The following is a 21,944-nucleotide window of genomic DNA, read 5'->3' as shown; positions in this document are numbered from 1 at the left end:
TTTTAATTATTTTTTTTTGGAGCTGTGTTTATGTGTCCCTAATTTATGTTGATAAACCAGCGACAGTTGATGTCTTGAAGGGTAATAATGGTTCTGGTATTTGTGATATACGTTATGATGAAAAATATAACATAAATATAATATGAATATATTAAAGGGAATGTAATCTAAATTCTAAATTAATTATTTGTTCTGATCACCTTAATCAACTTAATTTTTCTTCTACCTCTATTGAAAATTTTTAATATTCCAAGCTGCATGATACAAAACATATGATTGTGTTTGTACGTATATTAATGGTGACAGATGATGTATAAAATGTGTGGGTATTTTATTTTACTTTGTTGCGGAAGAGTTAATAAAAGTTCTGCAACCACAATAATTATTACCTATATTTTTAAAAAGTCAACTTCAATAAAAAGTTCTAAATTTGAGGAATGAAATTATGTCATTAAATTGTCATTTAGCTCAATTTACGAAATGAAAAAAAAATCTATTGCCCTAAAATAAACAAGAAACATAAAAAAAAGTATCAACTTAATTAACACTTAAAAAATCCAAATTCCTTTATAAGCAAATAACGGTAAAACAAATATATAAAAAAAATGTAATCCGTTCCTTTTATTAATGGAAAGTAGAGTTAATCGATCCCTAATAAATGACATATGTTTGTTTTGATATTATAAAATTTTACCATTTCACAGAGATTGAATTCATTTTTTTTGTCAAGTGATGTTAACTGCTATTATAACAGTACAATGATAATTAAGCAAATTGTACTTTAATCTCAAGATTCATCAATTGAAATCATTTATATTGGGGGAAATTTATACTTCTAATCCATAATCGCACAATATTTTGATCCCGAATCTAGGGAAATAATTCAAAATTTTAACATTATTTTATTTACAGTTGTAAAAAATGGTGAAAATCCGAATATTTCATGGTAAAAAGTACTAATATATTAATATTAAAGATTTTTTACTTGAATCCTCTGATTTCTTTACATAAATCGTATTGATTATATTTTATTTTTCACCTCTTTATCGACAATATACTTTTAACTTCTTAATGAATTAAATGTAAAATATAATTAGCACTCTGCGATTAATTTTTAAGTTAAAGTAATTAATCTTAAGTTAAGAAAGAATTAAAGATATCCTCTTTTGCCATATATTTTTATACATACGAGTACATACACAGTTAGCCCTCAGTTAACAATAACTTCATTCTTCTCTTAAAAACGTACAATATAAACAACGGAATATTTTTGGGAAGGTAAAGGAATAAAGTGAAATTTTGGTAACAAATTATCATTGAATTGAAATACAATTAGTTTTAAGACACGAAAAGTGCCGACTTTAAATGGATTTAATAGGATTTTCAGCACTCTAAATCATCGTCATCATCATTATTATATTACTGTGGTTTTTGGAGAGTATTAATTTTTTTCTTTTGTTTTTTTTTTTTTATAAAATAAATCGTCATTTGTTTTCGATTTAATGACTTCATTTTTCAAAACAAATTGTATAATTTTTAAGTTAATGTTTTTGTTTTTTAAGCCTTTCATGATCCTTTAATACGGTTGCATCTTTGTTTTAAGAAAAAAATACAATGTTTATTTATTGAAATGATATTAAGGTTCTTTTTTAAACACTATCATTATTAAGTATAATAATGGAGGTGATATTTTTGGTTGTGAATATTTTGTGTCGATTTTTTAATTTCATTGAGAAAAAGGAAATAATTTTGTTTCGAGAAAAGTTTAAGGAGAGAGAATGTTGCGTGTTATTTAAAAAACATCATGAAAACTCAAATTAGATGTTTTTCTTTTATTTTGTTATAATTCAGAAGTTTCTTTAACTTATATCATTGAAATGCGATATATAGACTTTAATTGTTGGTTAACATTGATTGCATTTTAATAAAAGTTTTCAAGCTAAAATTTTTAACTAATTATGAATAGTTTATTTCATTTAACGGTGTTGTACTTACACTTTAGCAAAGTCTTCAATTGGTCTTGTTCTGGGAATAGTAGCTTCGATCGCAACATTTATTGCGCTTAAGCATTTTTTATTTGATTCTTTCAACGAAAAATATTGAAACTTTTATGCTGCACCTGAGCTACATGACTTTTAATTTTTCAATCCCAATAATATGAAAACAGACAATTGAAAAGATTGTAAGAACTACAAAAAAAAATAAATTTAACCAAGGCCTACCATTTGATTTAACCATTGTCGCATATCAAGTTTAAATTTTCAAATACGATGACAACCAAAACTAATTTGATGAATTCATAAATTTTATTTTTTTACAAATCTTATCTGAATATTTTAAACTAAAAAAAAAAATGAAAAAGGTTTGCGGTCAAGTTAACATTAACCTTAAAAAAGTTGTAATTGATAACTGTTAAAAGTTTCAGCACTTCTTTTAAACTGAAAAAAAATGCAGAATAAAAATAAATAAAGAAATAAAAGAATCAATTTGATAACCACACATTAAGAACACAAGGACATATCGGATTATTAAAAAAAGAAAAAGTCTCACTAGAAGATAACAATGCACAACTCACGGACGCCATTCGATAGTTAATGGATTATATTGTATATGAAATTTTACCTTAAATATTTTAAATTAATATGAAATTTTTGAATGAAATTTTAAAAAGATTATATTGCACTTTTACATGTAAGGAAACAGGATCAGTTCTTCAAATAATAAAGTTATAATAAACCACTTCAGAAAAAAACTCGAGATAACTGAAATGACATTAAAATAGTGCGAACTGCCAACTTATATTTCATTCTACGCAGAATGACCATTCATTTTCATTTAAATTAAAATGGAATTCTCAAATGCAACTATAGTTTTTTTTTTTTTGGACTACACGAATTATCTTAAATGCACTTGTCCATTTGATTATATGGAAAAAAAATGTAATAAAATATTTTAAGGATATTTTATCTTAAATAGACCTGTTTTCATTGGTAACAGGCTTAAGGAAAAAAAACGAATGTGTGTTAATCTATTGTTTTTAAAACAATAAAGATTAAGATTTATTTTTTATTCTTACCTGCTTTTTCTTTAATTTATCAAATATTCTAGCATTATCTACACTTTTTAATTCAAAGGATTTAAAAATCGAAAACTCAAATTGAAATTTCGATAATAAAATGTTATTTTGAAAAATTCCAATTGAAGACTTCAATAATTTTGTAGGTTTAAAAATTTAGATGAATTTTTATAACGAAATTTTAAAATAAATATAATTTTTCTCATTGTAGAATTTTGGTGAACACAATTTTTAGAAATCGACAGTTGAGTTTATAAAGTATTTAAATTGAAACAAGTCTTGAGAGTACAGTTACCAAGTTTGATACCATGTGATACCAAGTTTATTAGACAGCATTGATTTGTCTAACAAAACTAGTGGCATGCTGATCAAATAAAAATTTCTTAAAAAAGATTTCAGACATATTGATCTAGAATCTGCTCACGCCTAAGCCCTACACAAAATTGTTGCTTGGATTACAGAAAACGTAAAAACGTTTCTCAAAAGGCGATTACTTCTCATTAATTGACTTATTACATTTAGGTTTCAATGTGTAAAATGCTTAAATATTTATTTATTGTACAAAAAATTTTTAATTGGAAGTTAATAGGCCATTAAAGAGCTTAAAAATTCTTTAAGACTTCATTAATTTTAAAAAAATTACTAGAATAAATATTTTTATAAAATTTAAAGTTGTCTGTGAGCTCATACAAGAATGTTACTTAAAAACATTTTTATTAATTAAGAAATTTAAACTTTTAATAATTTTTATTAAATAATATCAAAATTTCAAAACTATTTATTTTTTAAATTCCATAATTTTTAAAATAATCTAATTGAAAAATTATTCAATTTTTTTTAGATTCAAATTCCTATATCGATCACCAAATAATTCAATTCAATTTATCCATGTCCCCCGCGATCACATTGCAGTTGTTTATTTAAAAGAAGAAAAAAAGACGAGAACTAAATGTGTTTGAATTCAAATCACGTTTGGACCCATATTTTTCACTGAATTTAAAAATGCTACTTAACATTTCAACTTGTGTACCTTTTGTATTTTACTCATTAATTTCTTTTATTGTTTAGCGTTTCTGATGCACGCTTAAAAATTTTATATGTACTTCAAAAAGTTGTGATCATTTTACTTTTTTTTTTTCGTTTTATTTCATTGTCAATCAGGACCGATTTTATTAGTCCTTTCATGAAACTTATTGTGTCATTTTTAAAAAGGTTTGAAATGAAAAAAAAACGTTCAGTAATTCACACAATTTTTTTTTTTGTTCCTCTTATTCTTTTTCTTGACTCCTATTGAATTGAAAAACTATCAACTCATCGTCCTAAAGTTATGAAGGTACCCTTATATAATATTATATATGTATGGATATTCGCCTAATATTCTTGTATTACACAATGTTTGTAACAAACTATAGTTGATAATATTAGCGCCATTAAGAAATTTTGATTAGTATGCAACATGTGGCACACGTTAACATTTTTTTTCACTTTCTATACATAAATGTGCATTTAGACCATATATGCGCTATGTTAGAGTATGAGGTAACATTAATGAATCAGTTAAGAATAAAAATGAAGAAATTACGTTTACAAATTTAAAATAGAAAAAAAAAAAGAATACCAAAAGAATTTAAATGAAGATTCTTTTTATGGTTTTTCGTTCTTTTCTTATTTATTGAGTGTTTTCATGAAATGTTATTCAAAACATTTAAGTAATTTAGATCTAATTAACAGATTAAGAGAGAAAAAATAAGAGATCTTTTTGCTAAATAAAAATTAAGTGTATGCTCTTCTATATAAACCAACAGTGAAAATCAATTTACAAGCTTTTGAATGAACATTATATAAAAACAGTAGTAGAATTTTTAATTAATAGCATATAGGTATACAGCAGCAGTTAAGTTGAAAAGGAAGTAATGATTTAAGGAAATATTAGAAATGAGTTCGTGTGATGCATTGTCAATCACATTCAAAAGATATTTTATAAAATTATTGTATAAATTTATAAATGAAAGTTAATTTTAAAAAGGGTATAAAATTCTAAAAATGTTCGTGATCAACTTTAAATTGAGATGGACACTATCAGTTTATACATTTATATACTTAGGGAATGTTAAGAATTTTGATTAAAAGTAAAATTGAAAATGTGGTATTTTGAAATTGTTTTGGATAAAAATGTATATATCTATAATTGAAGTAGCTTCTTATTTATTTAAAAAAAAATATTTTGGATACTGTTTTGGGTTTAACTGCAGTTTTCTAAGAATTTAAGGCAAATATTTATAAATAATATACCATTTACATGTACTCGTATATTGCAGATTTTTAAGGGAGTCGAATGTGGCAAGAGGACATCTACTCCGGCCACGGCAGCCATTCGCGACTTATTGTTGCCTCCCAATCTTCTGCCTATAATATATCTGTTGTAAATATAAAGCTGGAGCAGTAATCACAGTTGTAATCATGCACTATTGTACTCTTTGCGGTACTGTACAATTTTTTTTATAATGGAATGATTTTTAATGCTACTAAAGTTATTCTTTTATTGAAAGTTTCAAAACTTCGCTTAAAAAATGCTGTAAAGTTGAAAATATTATTTTATTGTCGTGTATTTTCAATTATTCTTACAATAAAATTAAAAAATTTTGAACATTATTCTTGATATTAAGATTCTTAATATTTCTTTGTTTTTTCGTCATTACTATTTTTTGAATTATTTTCATTGAATTTTCTCGCCACTCAAATTAATAAATTTTTTTTATTAATTTATTATTCGGTAATTCTGTCTGATCTGCTTGCTTTATTGTGTGTCTGAATGAAGACATTGAATTTCATTACATGTGGTAGATGACACAAATTCTTATCTTTTGATTATTATTATTGAATTAGATTTGAAGTTTTTATTGTGCCAGTCTTGCATTAAGAATCTTTTTTGAACCAATTGAATTGTTTCGCATGCCCAAAAATGGTTAAATCAGAATCGAATTTTTGATTGATTTTTCCATAATTTTTTGGTTTATGAATTTAATTTTAAAAATTATTTTTATTTTCATCACTCTCATATGAAATTCAACTGTTTTTTTATTGAATTTTGATTGGAATTTTATAGGTTTTCAATCATTTTATAACCATTGTAATAGTTGTGTCACTGACAATCATAACGATTCATTTTTCAAATGAATTTTATTTAATTTTTTTTCTTTTTCTCCGGATATTTAATAAATTGCTATAAAATGTTGAAAATCATGATATTTATTCTTATGTCAATAATATGTAATTTTGAAAATGTTCAATTCCAGTAAATCAAAAAATTTTATACATATTTTCATTGATATTCAATAGTGTAGACTGTAATAGCGATAATGAAAGAAAAAAAAAGGACATATCGATTTCAAGGAGAAAAAATTGTAATTCGGTTGTCAAAATTTGTGCGTGTCGATTTTCGCCCTTTTTTTTCTTTTTTTTTTTATAAATCAAATTTGAAATTCAATTAGATGTTGTTTTTTCTCATATGTTTTAGTTAATGGCGGTAGATATGAAATTCTGTATATAAAATAAAGTGTTTACAATAAATTATGAGTTAAATTGGATTTGGAGAAAAAATATTCTTTGTAAAAAGAATTCAAGAACTTTACACGTTTTCCCAGTTTTTGCAATATTATAAAAACAATATGATTTAAAATTCAATAATAATATAACTATAAGGTGAATTTACAATTATAAGACGATCCGAAATTGAAAATTAAATTCTGTTGGAATTTTAGTATATTATTAATGGGAATAAATGTCAAATCCAATTGAGACTGTTGTTGGTATCGCTTTATTGTTTAGTTTTTCGTTTCTATAGAAGAATAAATCAAAATTCCAATATTACAGTTTGTTACAATGTAGCAATCATATGTGGAAATGATCATTGAAAGTAACGGGCTTTATAGATGTTTAGTTTATCACATTTTAATGGCTGTGTTTAGTTACAATAAACAATGTCAAATCCGAAAAAAAAATATAATTATTATCTGGGGTTGTGATTTGTCGTCAGAAAATAATTTTAAAAATTTATTTTTATAAAATTTTTATTTCCCCAAAAAGGAAATTTTGGAAAAACTGACGCGATTCCCTCTTTGCCGGCTCCAAAAATTCATTTTTTTTTTATTTTCTTAATTGTAATTTTTTTTTTGTCGTAAAATGTATTGATAATGTTTAACATGCCAGTTATTTTGTGTAAATTTCTTTTTTTTTTAACATTACACATATAATTTTTTTTTGTAATCTTAAATCAAATTAAAAAAAAAAGTTTACCGAATAAGAAATCGTATTAAAAGAGAGATAAACCACAAAAAAAAACAAGCAAAAAAAATCTCAAAAAATTGGAAAAAAAGGCAACAAAAAAGGTGATTAAATCTCGCGCTAACAAGATGCTAACCAGCATTGAGCGGCATATATGAATATTAACGTTAAAATCATAAAAATTTAACCATATAAAGTAAGAAAATAACAAAATCAAAAGAAAAAAATCTCCATACAGTAAGTTGAATTCGCACTGTATTTTTTTTTGGTTACTGGAACCAACACTACAGTTATTATAATAAAGCTAACAAGGCGAATAAATCGATTAAGTATTTTTTTTTGGATTAAATTGGCATACAATTCGCAGATACCACTGATAATGTGGTGCTATTTTCTTGTTTTTTTTCTTCTCTCAGTTCTTCTTATTTTGTATGTACTTATTATATATTTTGATTTAAGATTTATATACTCGTTTATATTATTGTTACAATAATTACATTTATACTTAAGAAATTGATGATAATTTTATTTTTGCTCTTATAACAAGATTTCCGCAGAATGGATTAAGTAAACCAAAATATTTTAGTATGATAGAGGCACGCTTTTATTTTCTTTTCGCGAAATTGTATACCTACATATAAAACTATACAAATTTTTAATTCTTTAAATATTATGTGCTCATTGATTTTATTACGAAATTGGGAACTTTTGATCTAAAATTAACTTTTATATTGTATAAAAGTGCTTTCTTGAGAAATAATCAATTGTAATGTAAAAGTATTGATATGAAATTGAGAATCTTATGTTGGAAAATTTCGTGATGTGATCATTTGGTATAAGTTTGTATTTATGTACTTGTATAGTGAATTTTTGATATTGATATATTATTACCTGATAAATTTTATTTAACGGTATAATTTTAATGTATTTTTTAAGTATGTAATGCTCACTACTGGTTAAGCATGTCAGAATATTTTAAGGAAAATTATTGGTTATTAAAGGAGTTTTTTGGTTACTTGTTCAAATATCCGAAGGAGATTAACCAAAAAAAAAGAGAAAAAAAAAACACAATTTCTTCTTGTTCGTAACATTTTAAAAGCCTTACTAACCTATAATAATAATAATAATTTTTCCATGTGTGAGTACGCGTGCGTATGTCCAACCGTATGCAGTGTACCCGATTATCCACAAAAAAAAATATTTATAAATTATTTATATACATATGTTGTTTACCAATAATAGTATTTTTAAAAATTTTCATTTTGATTCATTTTACAAATTAAAAGATAAATTTATGAATTTTAAAAAAAGTAAGGTGTACAGATTTGAAGAAGATATTCATATACGCATTTAACAATATTGTATAGTCAACATATAACTTTTTATTTAGGGAAAAAATTATCAGGTCAAATCAAAATGAAAAACAAAAAACGAACAAGAAAATAAAGTAGCGATGATTACAAGTTAAGTGATGCTAACGACTATTTTTAAGTATTAATTAAATTTATTATCTGGAGACGTGGGAAAATTAATCTTCAAATATTAAAATACATGTTACATGGAAGCTTAAGCGTGGTACATTGTTTTTTAAAAATTCTGTATGGTAAATTTAATATAATTGGTAGATAAAATTACTGTAAATTGAATTTATATCATTAAAAAGCGAATAATTACATACTAGTAATTTTACAGAATTAAAATGCCAAATTTAATGAGCAATCAAACCATATAATATGCTCGTGCAATTTTAGAGAAGATCCATAAGATTCATCTTGTTGTGTACAAATGATGTAACAAATATACATTGTTGAACTTCGGCACTGAAACTGTGAAACTTCTAGAAATGAAATCGTTTTCTTTATCCTTTATACTGAAAAAGAATTGGTACGGAAACTCGAGCGAAGTGTTTACGTTTCTAATATAAATGCAGACAGAAATAAAGGAACTTATATGAAGAGGTTGATTTTAAGGCACGACATATTGGGGGAGGGTTGACTTCTTGAGCTCCCTGAGTGGATTATATACCATGTAGTGTTTCACTAAATGGTGCACGACTATCGCTGGAGAGTATATTGTCCGGGGACCAGATAGTTCGAGCTATTCAAAAAGTATCTTAGTGTCTTCTAGGCGTAAATGTATGAAATTGATATGAAAAATTAGAGACAAGATATAGCGATCATGTCACACATGATTGCACTAAACTCATGTTCCGTGTAGTCTGGAAATTTTTCGATAGGCCTATTGAATTAAAAGCGCTAAAGTATATTACATTGTTCTAGAAGTTGGTTTGGCGGGTCTGGTTTCCTAAACATTTTTGGAAAAGTTGTTAGTTGCTTTATTAAACCAGTGTGCCTAGATTTTTCCATTTAGATTTTTCCATTTCGCATCCCTTCTGTGCTGAAAAGTCGGAGAAATTTGAAATTTTGACAATTTATAGATAAATATTAATATTTTTATTTTATTAAAATAAAATATTTTTTTTCACCTTTTTCCTGTTTAGGCACAATTTATGGTTTTCTATAAACACTACTCTTATCTTGTACCGAATGTCGTTCAAATTTAAGTGAAATGGAGCATACGCACCTTGCAACTATTTAAATGAATTTCTTTCGTTTTATATGTATATTAAATTAATTAATTTAAAATATAATATTAAATTAAAATAAATTTCTTATTTCTTATTAATTTATTATTTTTATTTGTATAAATTCGCGAAACGTGCATAGTAATTTTACCTTTAAAAAATTTTATTTTCTTTTCTTCTTTTTTGATTTTGATAACGCGTCGTACGTTTTCTGTCAAAACAACCTGTGTTACTTATTAAATTATTTTTGATTAATGAATATTATACCGTTTTGTTGACCTTATTTTCATTATTTTGGACATTTCATATACATAAATACATGCACACATATTATTATTTTATAATATCATTAATTTGATGATTTACGAATTTTATACGTGTTTTTTTTTCTTTCTTTATGCATTTGACGTTATAATGATCTTCATATCCTAAATCTCATAAGGAAAAAAAGAAGAATTTACTTTAACTTAATCTCAAAATAAAATGCAATTTACAAATACTAATTACATGTTTATACGCATATATGTAGGTAAGGACTGTAATCATAATAAGAGCAAAGAAAAAAAAAAATTCTTAAAATTATATCCTCTGAATGGTAAGAATTGGCCTATAAATCATTTGAAAATAAAATCAAAACAAAAAAAAGAAAAAAACAGAAATTAAACATATTCTTCCTGTCCGAAGATCCCGTAAACTAAAAAAAAATATCTTAAATTTGTGGAACCGTTATTGAACGGAACAAGAGATGAGATATTTGTAAAGCTTAATAATAAGTTTATTGCGGTGTTATTTTTATCATTCATAAATAGCAAATTACATTCGCTTAGTGATTATTCATCGTGAAAATTATTTTTCATCAATCAGTCCGTCGTGTTAATAAAAGATGTAAAGAAATTCATTTATTTAAAGAAAAAAAAAAGTGGGCGCTACTTGCACTAAATTAAAACTCAACTAATTGTCAGATAAAATCAAATTTTTTTTATGGTGAGTTGTACTGCCTATCCTATGCACAAACCTAGTTTAAGTGAGGTCCATAAATGTAAAACAGCATTAATAGTATAAAACCTAATCATCGAATAATCATCGAAGTAAATATTGCTCAAAAGAGTAACTTTCCAAAAAATTTTTGGTAAAAAAAATGATAATTTCATTATCAAATACCAACTATAGTTTGTCGATTTACAAGTTACCTATTTGAGAATCTCAACAACTCAATTAAATTAAAAATGTACTTTAATACATTCATGTTGAATCAAATTAAACTGACAATTTTGTTAGGTTTCAAACTAGAGTAAGTTTCGGCATATTGGTATAAATCAATATAAAAGAGATTTTGGCATTTAGCTAATTTAAATAATGCATTGTTTATAAACCGGTTCTCATTGTTAATTGTCAAATTATTGAAATGATTTTAAAAAGATCCAAAAACAAAGCAAAATTGAACGGAATTTTCAATCCTCTTCCCAAATTATTTATTTTCCAACATTATAAATGGAAAAATTAATTTTATATATCTGTATTATTGTGTTCATTCATGTGGAAATAGCCAATTGATGACGGCTAATTTTGTTTTTTTAATTAAACAAACAAAAATTGTATCGTTGTCCATTTTTAATCTTTTATCTTTTGTATATGATTGCATTTTATTTCATCAATATTTGTTTTAAAAATTCTCTTTAATAGTACAAAAAAAAAACAAAGAAAAATGGGTGGGTTTAAAATTTTGTCTCAAGGACTTTGCAAAAATTTAATTCTTTCTTTTTTGTATATGTAGGTACTGTACACGTTTATTTTAACATATCCGGATTATAAAACCGATGTCGATTTCATGTACCTGTAAAAAGCAATATTTCTTAAATGCCGACTGATGGTTATTATTTAAAGCAGTAATAGGGGAAAATTAAAAGAAAATTTTAAAATTTTAAATACCTAAGGCTTTAATTATTCTTTAATTACAACATCTTGTTAGGTGTACCTTAACTTTAGTCAATGATAAATATGGCATGCGATAAAATATATATTATTCGTGTTGATTGATGGGATCAAATCTAGTAAAAGTGTGGTAGATTATGATGGTCATCATACAAGTATAAAAGTAACGAGTTTTTCGTAAAAATTTCTCGAAAATAAAAAAAATCAAAATAAAATGTAAGCGTTTTTAATTTTTATTAAAACATAAATTTTATTTATGATTTTCCTTAATCATTTTTCACGTTTCTTAACAAAATTTAATTCTTATTTCACATAACAAAGTGCCGGCAATTCTTAAGAAAAGTGGTATATTTGAAATAATTAAAATTAAGAAATTATATGAAAACAAATTTTTTTTTGGTTATTTTAAATCAAGTAGCTATTGTTCCTTAGCTAAAATCTGATGTGATCAACATATGAGCAACTCTACTAGTTATAGACTATACTTTGTTCTACCTTCAAAATTTTATTTAAGTTTTAAATAATTTTTTACTTTAGTCTGACGAAAGAATGTTACTTACTCAAGCACCCACGGGCGAGCAGTCCGAAGTTTCATCCAAAACAGTTTGAGATTCTCTTATAATTGTTGTACAATAATTGAAAATTTTAAATAATTTTCAATTTAGTCCCTTACTGTTGGTTATTGTTCTCTTGTATGATATTGAGTTTAAATCTCTGTTACCTATGTAAAAGCTTCTTTAACAAATGAATACAAGCATTGATTTTCTGCTACTAATACAAACAAAAACATAAATTTAAACAGAATTAATTATCTTTTGTATTCTTTAAAATAATTTCATATTAAAACGAAACTGAACTAAAGCACTACAAAAGAGAAATGAAAAATAATTTTTATTAACAATTCAAATTGTGCAAAATTATGTAGCGAAACTTACAATTATAGTTTTCTTTTACAATCATAGTTTATTATTGGTTTTGATAATTTTTTTTTTCAACTTTAAAATATTTAATATGTTGTAAACGGTTCCATAGTGTAGCGGTTATCACGTCTGCTTTACACGCAGAAGGTCTCCAGTTCGATCCTGGATGGAACCAATTTTTTTTTTCTTTCAAAATTTTTTTAACTTTTATTTAAGATGGACAAACGTGCATTACTTAAAATATCGGTATTGTCATCTGCTATATTAATTTAAAAAAAGTAACACTTCTGCTTAATAATCTAATAATTGACCTAAGTATTTTATTCGCAACACTTTTTTAGCATGAAATTTACACTTTGATCATTCTCGAATGCTATTTTTTCTTTTATATTTTAATCTTGACTTCTGTAAGAAATCAAAAAGCCAAACTTGGTTACGTAATGCTTTTCCAAAATTCTGCAAAAAGTATTAATTTTTAACAAAAAAAATTTGTTCAAAAAATTGGTTCCATCCAGGATCGAACTGGAGACCTTCTGCGTGTAAAGCAGACGTGATAACCGCTACACTATGGAACCGCTTGAAAGTATCGTAATCATTTAGGATTATCAATAAAATTAGAACTATATACTTGAAATTATTTGCATAATTTGCCACAAAATATTTACGTTTTTCCGTTAACAAAACCTTCAAAACCGATTTAAATATGATATAATAGCTTTTATTAAAATTCCTAAGTACACTATAATAGATTATTAAACGTGTATGATTTAAGAAACTTTGACTAAATATTTATTTGATTTTATAAAATGAATGATCTAGTTATAAACTAAATTGTGTATAATTTTCAATGTTTTATAATATTAAGAGTGTCATCAACGTTATTATTTTTCTCCTTTATATTTTATAGTTTAAATTGTAAAAATTGTTACAGGTTCATATATTAAAAAAAATCCAATTAATAATTTCTTTTAATTGCAATCAACAAATAATTTCCATTTATGATAATTACAGACTTGCATGCATGCATATAAAAAATATCTAAATCTAATAAAGAAAAACTACTATAAAATCTATAAAAAATAAATTACATTTCGTATATGAAATTTATATTGAAGCGATAAGTAATTGCTGAACTAATATTTTTTGACATCGAAGCCTTAAGGAATAATTTGTAAAATTGATATTAAATAAAATTCTAGTAAACTTTTGTTAAAATTAAATGAATAAAATTCTTACATACAGAATATAGAATACAAAAGAATAAAAATATCATTCAAAAATTATTGATAGCCTTGTTTAGTTACAAAATTATTATAAAATTGCATGTTAGGAAGAAATTATGAGACAATAGAAATTCCTTGAAACGTTTATGTCCTTTGAATTCTTCTTTGAAGTAATACAGGAGTTTTCTGTATGACAAAGTAATTATAAACTTGGAATAAAATAAATTTCTTTTTCAAGTGCAATCTTTTCTGTAAAAACCTGTAAGATACATAAAATTTAATTATTTTAGAAATAATAACAAAATTATAGGGTAACATTTTTAACTAATAGATTTTATACGTGTAAAATATTTAACACCTTGTAAATTTTTTTCTTATTATATGAGATACATACATAGATTTTTTTAGATTTTTTTTAACTTGTATACAATATTTGTTTTCGCTATACATATATAATATATAAATAATTTTTAGCCTATGACATTTAACTCATTTCAGGTGATCAAGAATTTGTTTTGTAAAATAGTACATTTTATTTAAACATTGTAGACCTAGATATCTAGATTACGTTTAGAAGATTACGTTTCCAAAGTTTAGAAGAAATTTTGAAGTAATAATTTCCAAAAAATTTATACTATCCAAGGAAAAAACTGGGTTTTATAAAAGGTTTAATTTGAAGGTTCAGTTTGGTGGCCTAACATTTGTCAACAATTTTTTTAAGATAGTAGAAATTACTTAACATCTTTCTGCTTTTTGAGAATTAACGAATTCTCTTTACTGACAACTACTGATTTGGACGCAAAAACTTTCATTTTCACATTTTGCTCGGGTTTTAACCTATAAAATTAATGGCAGGGGTAGGCGGTGAACATTTTGGAAAAATAATAATTTTATTAAGATTTACTTGCCTAAAAAAACTCTGATTCTGAATGGTGCACAAGTTTTCCCAACTAGTAGAAAAATAGGTAAACGGGCGCAAAAGTCACTGGATAGACAAACGAAGTAAAATAATTGTAATATTTTTTCTAAAATTTTTGGAATTGTACTAAAACAAGCATAAATAGTTCAATTCGTATATTCATTTAAAATTTCGTTATAATCCCAGCACATGATAAGTTGAATGTTTGTTAAATATATTATATTAATTCAGTGAATTTTTATGTAAGTAAACTGAACTTTTATATTTTAAAGAAACAAGTTACAAAAAATGAGAAATATTAATTTTTAATCAAAAATTTTAAATGTATATAAGTTACATAAACCATCAATAATAATTATCTATAAATAATTAAGCGTAAAATACAAAGTTGAAAAATTAACTTTCTTTTGAATTCTCTGTATAATTACTAATTACATTTTATACTCCCTAAGAATTAAAAAATATTATTATGTATAACAGAATAAGTTACTCTTTTTCTGCTTGAAATACACTGGCAGCTGTCTGCTCTCATACAAGTATAAAAAAGAAATATCATTACGAAAATAACATAACATCATACAAATATAAAAAAGAAATATTATTACGAAAATAACATAACATCATACAAATATAAAAAAGAAATATTATTACGAAAATAACATAACATCATACATGGAAAATAAATTATGCACAAAATATAATCAGTAACTATAGTTATCACATTAACCATATTTACTTCTTACTAAGAATCGCGATCAACATCACAATATACTTGTTTATGTAGAGTAGACCATAACAGCAAATAAACAGTAACAAAAATATTTTCATAACAGAAGCGGTCGTGGCTTAAAATATCTTTAAAACTTTTTTATTAATATTTTATTTTTCAGCTCCTCTTTTTTTCTTTTATTTTTTCATTGCTTTACCTCACCACTTGAGACATTTTAACATCATAATGTATTTCAGATACAAAAAGAATTAAATAAAAAAAATAATAAAGCGAAACGATGGAGTAGCTCCTTATATGAAGTAAAACAGCAGCTTAGGTCACGACCACAATTTCATTTTTTAACAAAAAGTTAAGACTCCAAAAATTTTGAATGGTTAAAAAGTTTTTTAATTTTAAGTTTACCATATCTATACTTTATTTATTTCATTAATAATTTCCAAATAATGTAATACAATAACAAGTAGCCACTCGACATTTACTACGATGGCACGCGTAACATAATTTGCTACAAAATTATATGAGAGAAAATAAGATAAAGAGAAAGAGAGCGAATAGAGGGTGACTGGTGGTGTGTTTAATTTAAAACATAAATTTTTTATATTCAAACATTGAACATCCTTGTTATTTCGAATCAAACTTGTTTTAACGTAATAAGAAAAATTCTCCTCGCAATGTAAAATATACGAAAAATGTATTCAATGAAGATCAGTTCCTTATGCATGTTAGTATAATATTTTAAGGTATGCATGTATATATCCTATATCCAATGGATCGTGAATGAAATAGTTATGTTTGAACCTGTTTTCCTTAAAGCTCTTACTTGTAAAAGAGAACACGGAATTGTTTTTTTGAATAAAAATAGTAACAGTTATTTCGTGAGAGAATCGATCTTTTACTCACTTATAGTAACAGAGAGTGAATTTTCATATTGTATTTTTTTTATTTTTTCATTTAATACATGTTTTCTCATCTTTTTAAATTCTGATAGTGGGGGAATGTTTTGCTCAAAATTGAGATTATTTTTAAGCTGAAAGAGAGTGCGTAGAATAATTTAATATAAAATTTTTATGTTATATTTTTTGTTTTTGTATATTTTTCATTTGTATCTTATTCCTAAACACACGTTCATATTTATCGTAAAGGTATTATTATTTTTACCTGTATTTTAATGGCTGGACAGGTTACAAGAATATTTATCAAACATTGGAATAAGGTAAACTATTGTAACTAAAAGATACTAAACACAACTATTATAAAAGGAAAGGCTTAGGACTAAAAGGTTTCAGTTTCCTTCAAGATTCCTTTAGGTAAAGAACTAAAATTAAAAAAAAAATTAGAAAATATTGTTTTTTTTTTTAATACTTACAATTCAATATTAGTTGTGGAATTTATAAAGTGAATTTTTAATAACACGTATAAGCACATGCTAAGAACTTTAATAAACATTTAGAAAACCAGTGTTTGTTCTAAAAAAATATCAAAATTAATTATTTGAATTCAAAAAAAATTAAATTTAAAAAATGTTAGCAACAATTGCCCCAGCACCAGTTAAAAATCCCAATAAGACATCAGTTCTTGGTATGAATTCTGTTAATATACAACAACAGAGTTCGCAATCAGGACAACAATCGCAATTAAATCAAAATTCTGGATATAATAAAAAAAAATTTACATATACAAATATGCCTTTCGGACAGCAACCAATATCAGTTGCGCGACGCAATGCACGAGAACGTAATCGTGTTAAACAAGTTAATAATGGCTTTGTTACATTACGTCAGCATATACCACAGAATATAATTCAGGCTTTATCAAATGGTGGCCGTGGTCCACATAAAAAACTAAGTAAAGTTGATACATTACGTTTAGCAGTTGAATATATACGACGTCTTCAAGATTTAGTTACTGATTTAGATGTAAAACAGCCATCATCAATATCATCTTCATCATCACCAACAACAACACATATATCAGAATATTCAAATTCTGAATTTGATCATATGCTAGAATCACCAAATTCTGAAACATCATCATATTATACAGCTAGTCCAGAACCAGTTTTACATAATCAACATCATATTTATACAAATCAACAACAGCAACAACAACACCAACAGCAGCAAAATATTTCAATACATAACTCATCAATTGATTCACAAAATAACCAATCAGAATCATCAATTAGTCCGGCCCCATCATATATATCAGAACCTTCATCATTAAGTCCAAGTTCAATACTTAATTATGGTAATTATAATAGTAGTAACAATAATAATAATAACAGTAATAATAATTATGGTCTAAATTCAACAACAATACCAAGTAGTATAACAAATCTAACGCCAGTAATTACATCAGTAATAGGAACAAATCTAAATTATAGTATAAATCAATTTAAATTTGAACCATACGATGATTATAGTTCGATTCATCATGATCATAATAATCATCACCGTAGCCATCATCATCATAATCAACAACATACAAATAGTACAATAATTGTTGAAAATGCAACAACCAGTGAAGATGAAGAGCTATTGGACTATATATCAATGTGGCAAGAAGAGCAACAATGAAAATATGTTACAAAATAAGAAAAGAAATATCGTTAGTTTAGTTGTTAGTTAATAGCATCCTTCTATTCATTAATCAAGTCATTCAAAGTTATAAAGGTGTATGTAGAAGAGTTAAGTTATTTAGAATCCAAACAGAGAATGTTAAAATATTTTATATAATTTATTAATGTAGTGCTTCTTAATGGCTCCTTTTAACATGCAAATATAAAATAGAAACATAATTTTCTATTTTGTCTTTTGCATTATTTTATTTTGTACATGAAATTGATATGAACTTGTCCAGTGTTAAAATTACAATCAGTCAATTATGATCTTCATTATTACAATAATTATTAGATTTTATGTTTAAGTTATAATATTTGTAGTTATGTAAATGGTTTTTTATTTTCTAGTCATGTTTATTTCTGATGTTATATATGTAAAATTAAGTTTTTTTTTTACATAAGTTTAAGCTCAAGAACATCAAATTGGAAGACATTAAATTTTTATATTGGTTCAATTATTATTAGTTTTAATATAAAAATGTAAAGAAATCAAGTAACGTAATGTGCCTGAAATTTTTTTTTGTAAATAATTGTTTTATTTTATAAGTTATTGTATATACATATAGTAAAATAAATAATAATTTTCAATCATGAAAATAATAAATAAAATTCTGAAGAAATAATATTTTGAATTTTGTTCTTTGATTTGTCGAATTTGCGGAATTCTATTAAATTTAATTTTGGTAGCCTAACTAAAATTTACATCTTCCGTAGGTCATCTTTAAAAATTCAATTAATAAAATCAAAAATAATGAAGCTTCTTTTAAAGATCAAAGAATTCTTTCATTGAAATTTTTGAAAAAACCGAATAGATAATGCAAAATTATAAATACGAGTATTTTCCATATTTCTGATAAAACATAGACACCAAGATAAAATAATTGTGTAATTGAAGGTTTTTAAGCTCAAATATTTTAGAAAAAATTCCTCTATATAAAAATATATGGACACGGCAATAACAAATCGTACGTGCGACACAATGAACATTATCTCTTTTGATAAATGACCATCCTTCATTTACATTAAGATTTGAAATCTAAAAGTAAATGTAATTTTTTTTATTAAAAGTAATTTTTTAATATAGATAATAATAAAAATTAACATAAAATTTGCCTATGAATGAGACTATCAGTTGTTTGATTTGAAATCTAAAAAAAAACCCGTATAGTTCCATTTACTTATTTACATTTGATAAAGTGGCCAACATTTTTATGTACTTTTAACCTTGTACAAATATTTGTTGTGATTCATTTCTGATAATAAATTATAAATAATTTGTTATAATTCATTTGTATATGATCTATAAGAATTTTAGTTCGAACTTATAGAATTTTTTATATTATGGTGTACAGAATTGAGTGAAGAAGTTTACAACATTCAGTTATGAAACAAGCTAAGGAGTCTCTAACATTTTGTTATAATTAAATATTATTGAGTACGTAAATTCAAAGTACTAGTTAAAGAAAAGATACTAAGTATGAAAATTGAGAAAAATTAGGAGAAACTATTTATGGCACGATATTGGATCAAACTGTTGGCATGAAGTTCACTTTAAGTTAAATTAAGTTTTTGTATTGGATATTTTCATTTTTTTTTTTGCATTTTACTATGTTTGATTTTCTAATTTAAAAATTTCCACTATTCAAACTAAATTGCGAGATATCGAGTTTGAGGAGATCGACTACTTTATTTTTTATTGGAATCTCTTTTGTTCCTTTGAACAAAAGGAACAAAAGAGATTCCTTAGTACATTTGACATTCGCGATTTGAACTTTTTATATTTTAGATGCATTTTAGATATCTAGTCTAGCATTTTAGACATCTAGTAGTTCTGATATTTGAATATTGAACTTTTACGTTCAAAGTTCAACTGGAAAATAATTAAAGTTGTACAAAATTTTCAATTCGACTAATTTCAGTTAAGACGTACTAATTTTTGTCAATCATAAATAATTGTTATAAATAGATTTTATTTTTTTTTTTTTTCAAATTTTTATTTTTATTGCAAGTTTCCCTAACAAGATTTCTTTTAGGTAGAAACTAAATTTTCGTGTGTTAATTGACCGCGTGCTCTGTTTTTATGACTTATATAAATTTGAATTGTAAATAGAAAAATAATTTGTTTATGATTAAATTATAGAGATAAAATTAAAAGGAAATAAAAATTCCTTTCGAAAATTGCGCTCTTCAATTCGAAATACAATAGAATTCTTTCACTATTACAGTGTCAAGTCAAACACTTCATAATATATGAAATATTTTGATAACAGTAGAAAATATTGAGTGGGTGTTAATTACGAAATATAAAAAGACTTTGTAGTATACGAAATTTTTAAACATTCAAAATTAAATGTCATCAAATCCTCTGGCTTAAGCTTTACTAAAATAAATATCTTATAAGCTTAAAATTTAATTCCGTTTTACGATTCGCTATTTATTAATTTTTGTCACATATCACTTTAAACTAAAATTTCAATTATATTAAATGACTCTCTTCTTTCCTCCTTTGCTCTCATAATTTTCATTTTATTAATCAATCAATCGAACGAATTCTAATATAAACCAGTTTATAACAAAAGATTATATTCAACGACTGCAATAGTTCTCAACTTCAGATCTATATTTTATTAATAACTTTGTTATGGCATAAAATCATCTAATCAATAATCTAATTTTAGTATAAAAAAGTGCTTAATTTTGCTTTGAATTAAATAATTTTCTAAAATAAAACTATAGAAAACCAATCAAACTTTTTAACTTAATAAATCAATGTGGGGAAGGGTTACGTGAGTGGTGTATAATCGTTCTATTATGAAATCTTTCTAATGAGAATTCAATATGAAAAGAAAAAAAGAATAAAAAACACTTAAGGCTCATTATAAGTAAGTGAGTTCACGTTTTATACATTTAATAATTTCGAAAATCATTTAATTCAATTTTTAACACGCAAGTTATTTTTGTTTTCTGCACTGCTTCTTAATGTTTTCTCATCACTTTTTAATGTCCAACAATAATAATAATTGTAAAGTATATCGACTTTGAATAAAAGTTCATATCCATTATCAGAGTAAAATGTGCAGAACAGTAAAAGAGGATGATTATTACATAAAATTATTTTATATTAACTGCTTTTATTAAATTAATTTCAATAAATTCTATTATAAATAAAAGTTGAGATCATAAAGTTAAACTTTTAGGAAATTATAAATTAAGATTAAGTTATAATTTAAATGAATTAAAAGCAAGAGCAATAGAGCACAACTCTTCAATAAATGTAAAATGTAATTTAAGGGTTGCAGTAAAAAATTGAAATTTTACCCGTGAACGATTTTTCTTTGCTTCTCCTCCGAAACGGCTGTCTTATGATGACTGATCAGTCTTTAGAATTAAAGTATTGAATAGTTTTGCTATAATATATTTTCTTGTTTTTGCTTATAGGTTGCGGAAAAACTTGTTACGCGTGTGAACAACAACTATTATTGATTTAAATCCTTTTGTTAGGAAGCTGTGGTGGAGGAGAGCTGCATGAGTGCTCGGGGACTCCCAAAGTTAAATTTAAAACAAAACAAGAGCGATTTTCTGTAGCGAAATGTCATAATTATAAATAGAACTGCCCAGAATCAAGTGTAATTACTGCCTGTTGTTCTGTGTTAATA

General features: G+C 24.9%; 1 protein-coding gene and 2 non-coding genes across 3 annotated transcripts; 2 read left to right on the top strand and 1 right to left on the bottom strand.

The window, feature by feature from the left end:
• Positions 1–12,898: 12,898 nt before the first annotated feature.
• Positions 12,899–12,971, top strand: Trnav-uac (transfer RNA valine (anticodon UAC)). The gene has a single exon. It is a non-coding gene; the product is annotated as a tRNA-Val (tRNA).
• Positions 12,972–13,298: 327 nt separating this feature from the next.
• Positions 13,299–13,371, bottom strand: Trnav-uac (transfer RNA valine (anticodon UAC)). The gene has a single exon. It is a non-coding gene; the product is annotated as a tRNA-Val (tRNA).
• Positions 13,372–17,350: 3,979 nt separating this feature from the next.
• Positions 17,351–18,244, top strand: LOC129605170 (achaete-scute complex protein T5-like). The gene is given in 4 exon segments (XM_055514755.1): positions 17,351–17,587; positions 17,589–17,670; positions 17,712–17,725; positions 17,786–18,244. Coding segments are annotated over 4 exon segments (792 nt in total).
• Positions 18,245–21,944: the final 3,700 nt, after the last annotated feature.

This window comes from Condylostylus longicornis, unplaced genomic scaffold (genome assembly GCF_029603195.1).
Source record: "Condylostylus longicornis isolate FDR11 unplaced genomic scaffold, ASM2960319v2 ptg000013l, whole genome shotgun sequence".
NCBI lineage: Eukaryota > Metazoa > Arthropoda > Insecta > Diptera > Dolichopodidae > Condylostylus > Condylostylus longicornis.
The sequence above is the reverse complement of the archived record's forward strand: the minus strand, read 5'-3'. Positions and strand labels throughout refer to the sequence as shown.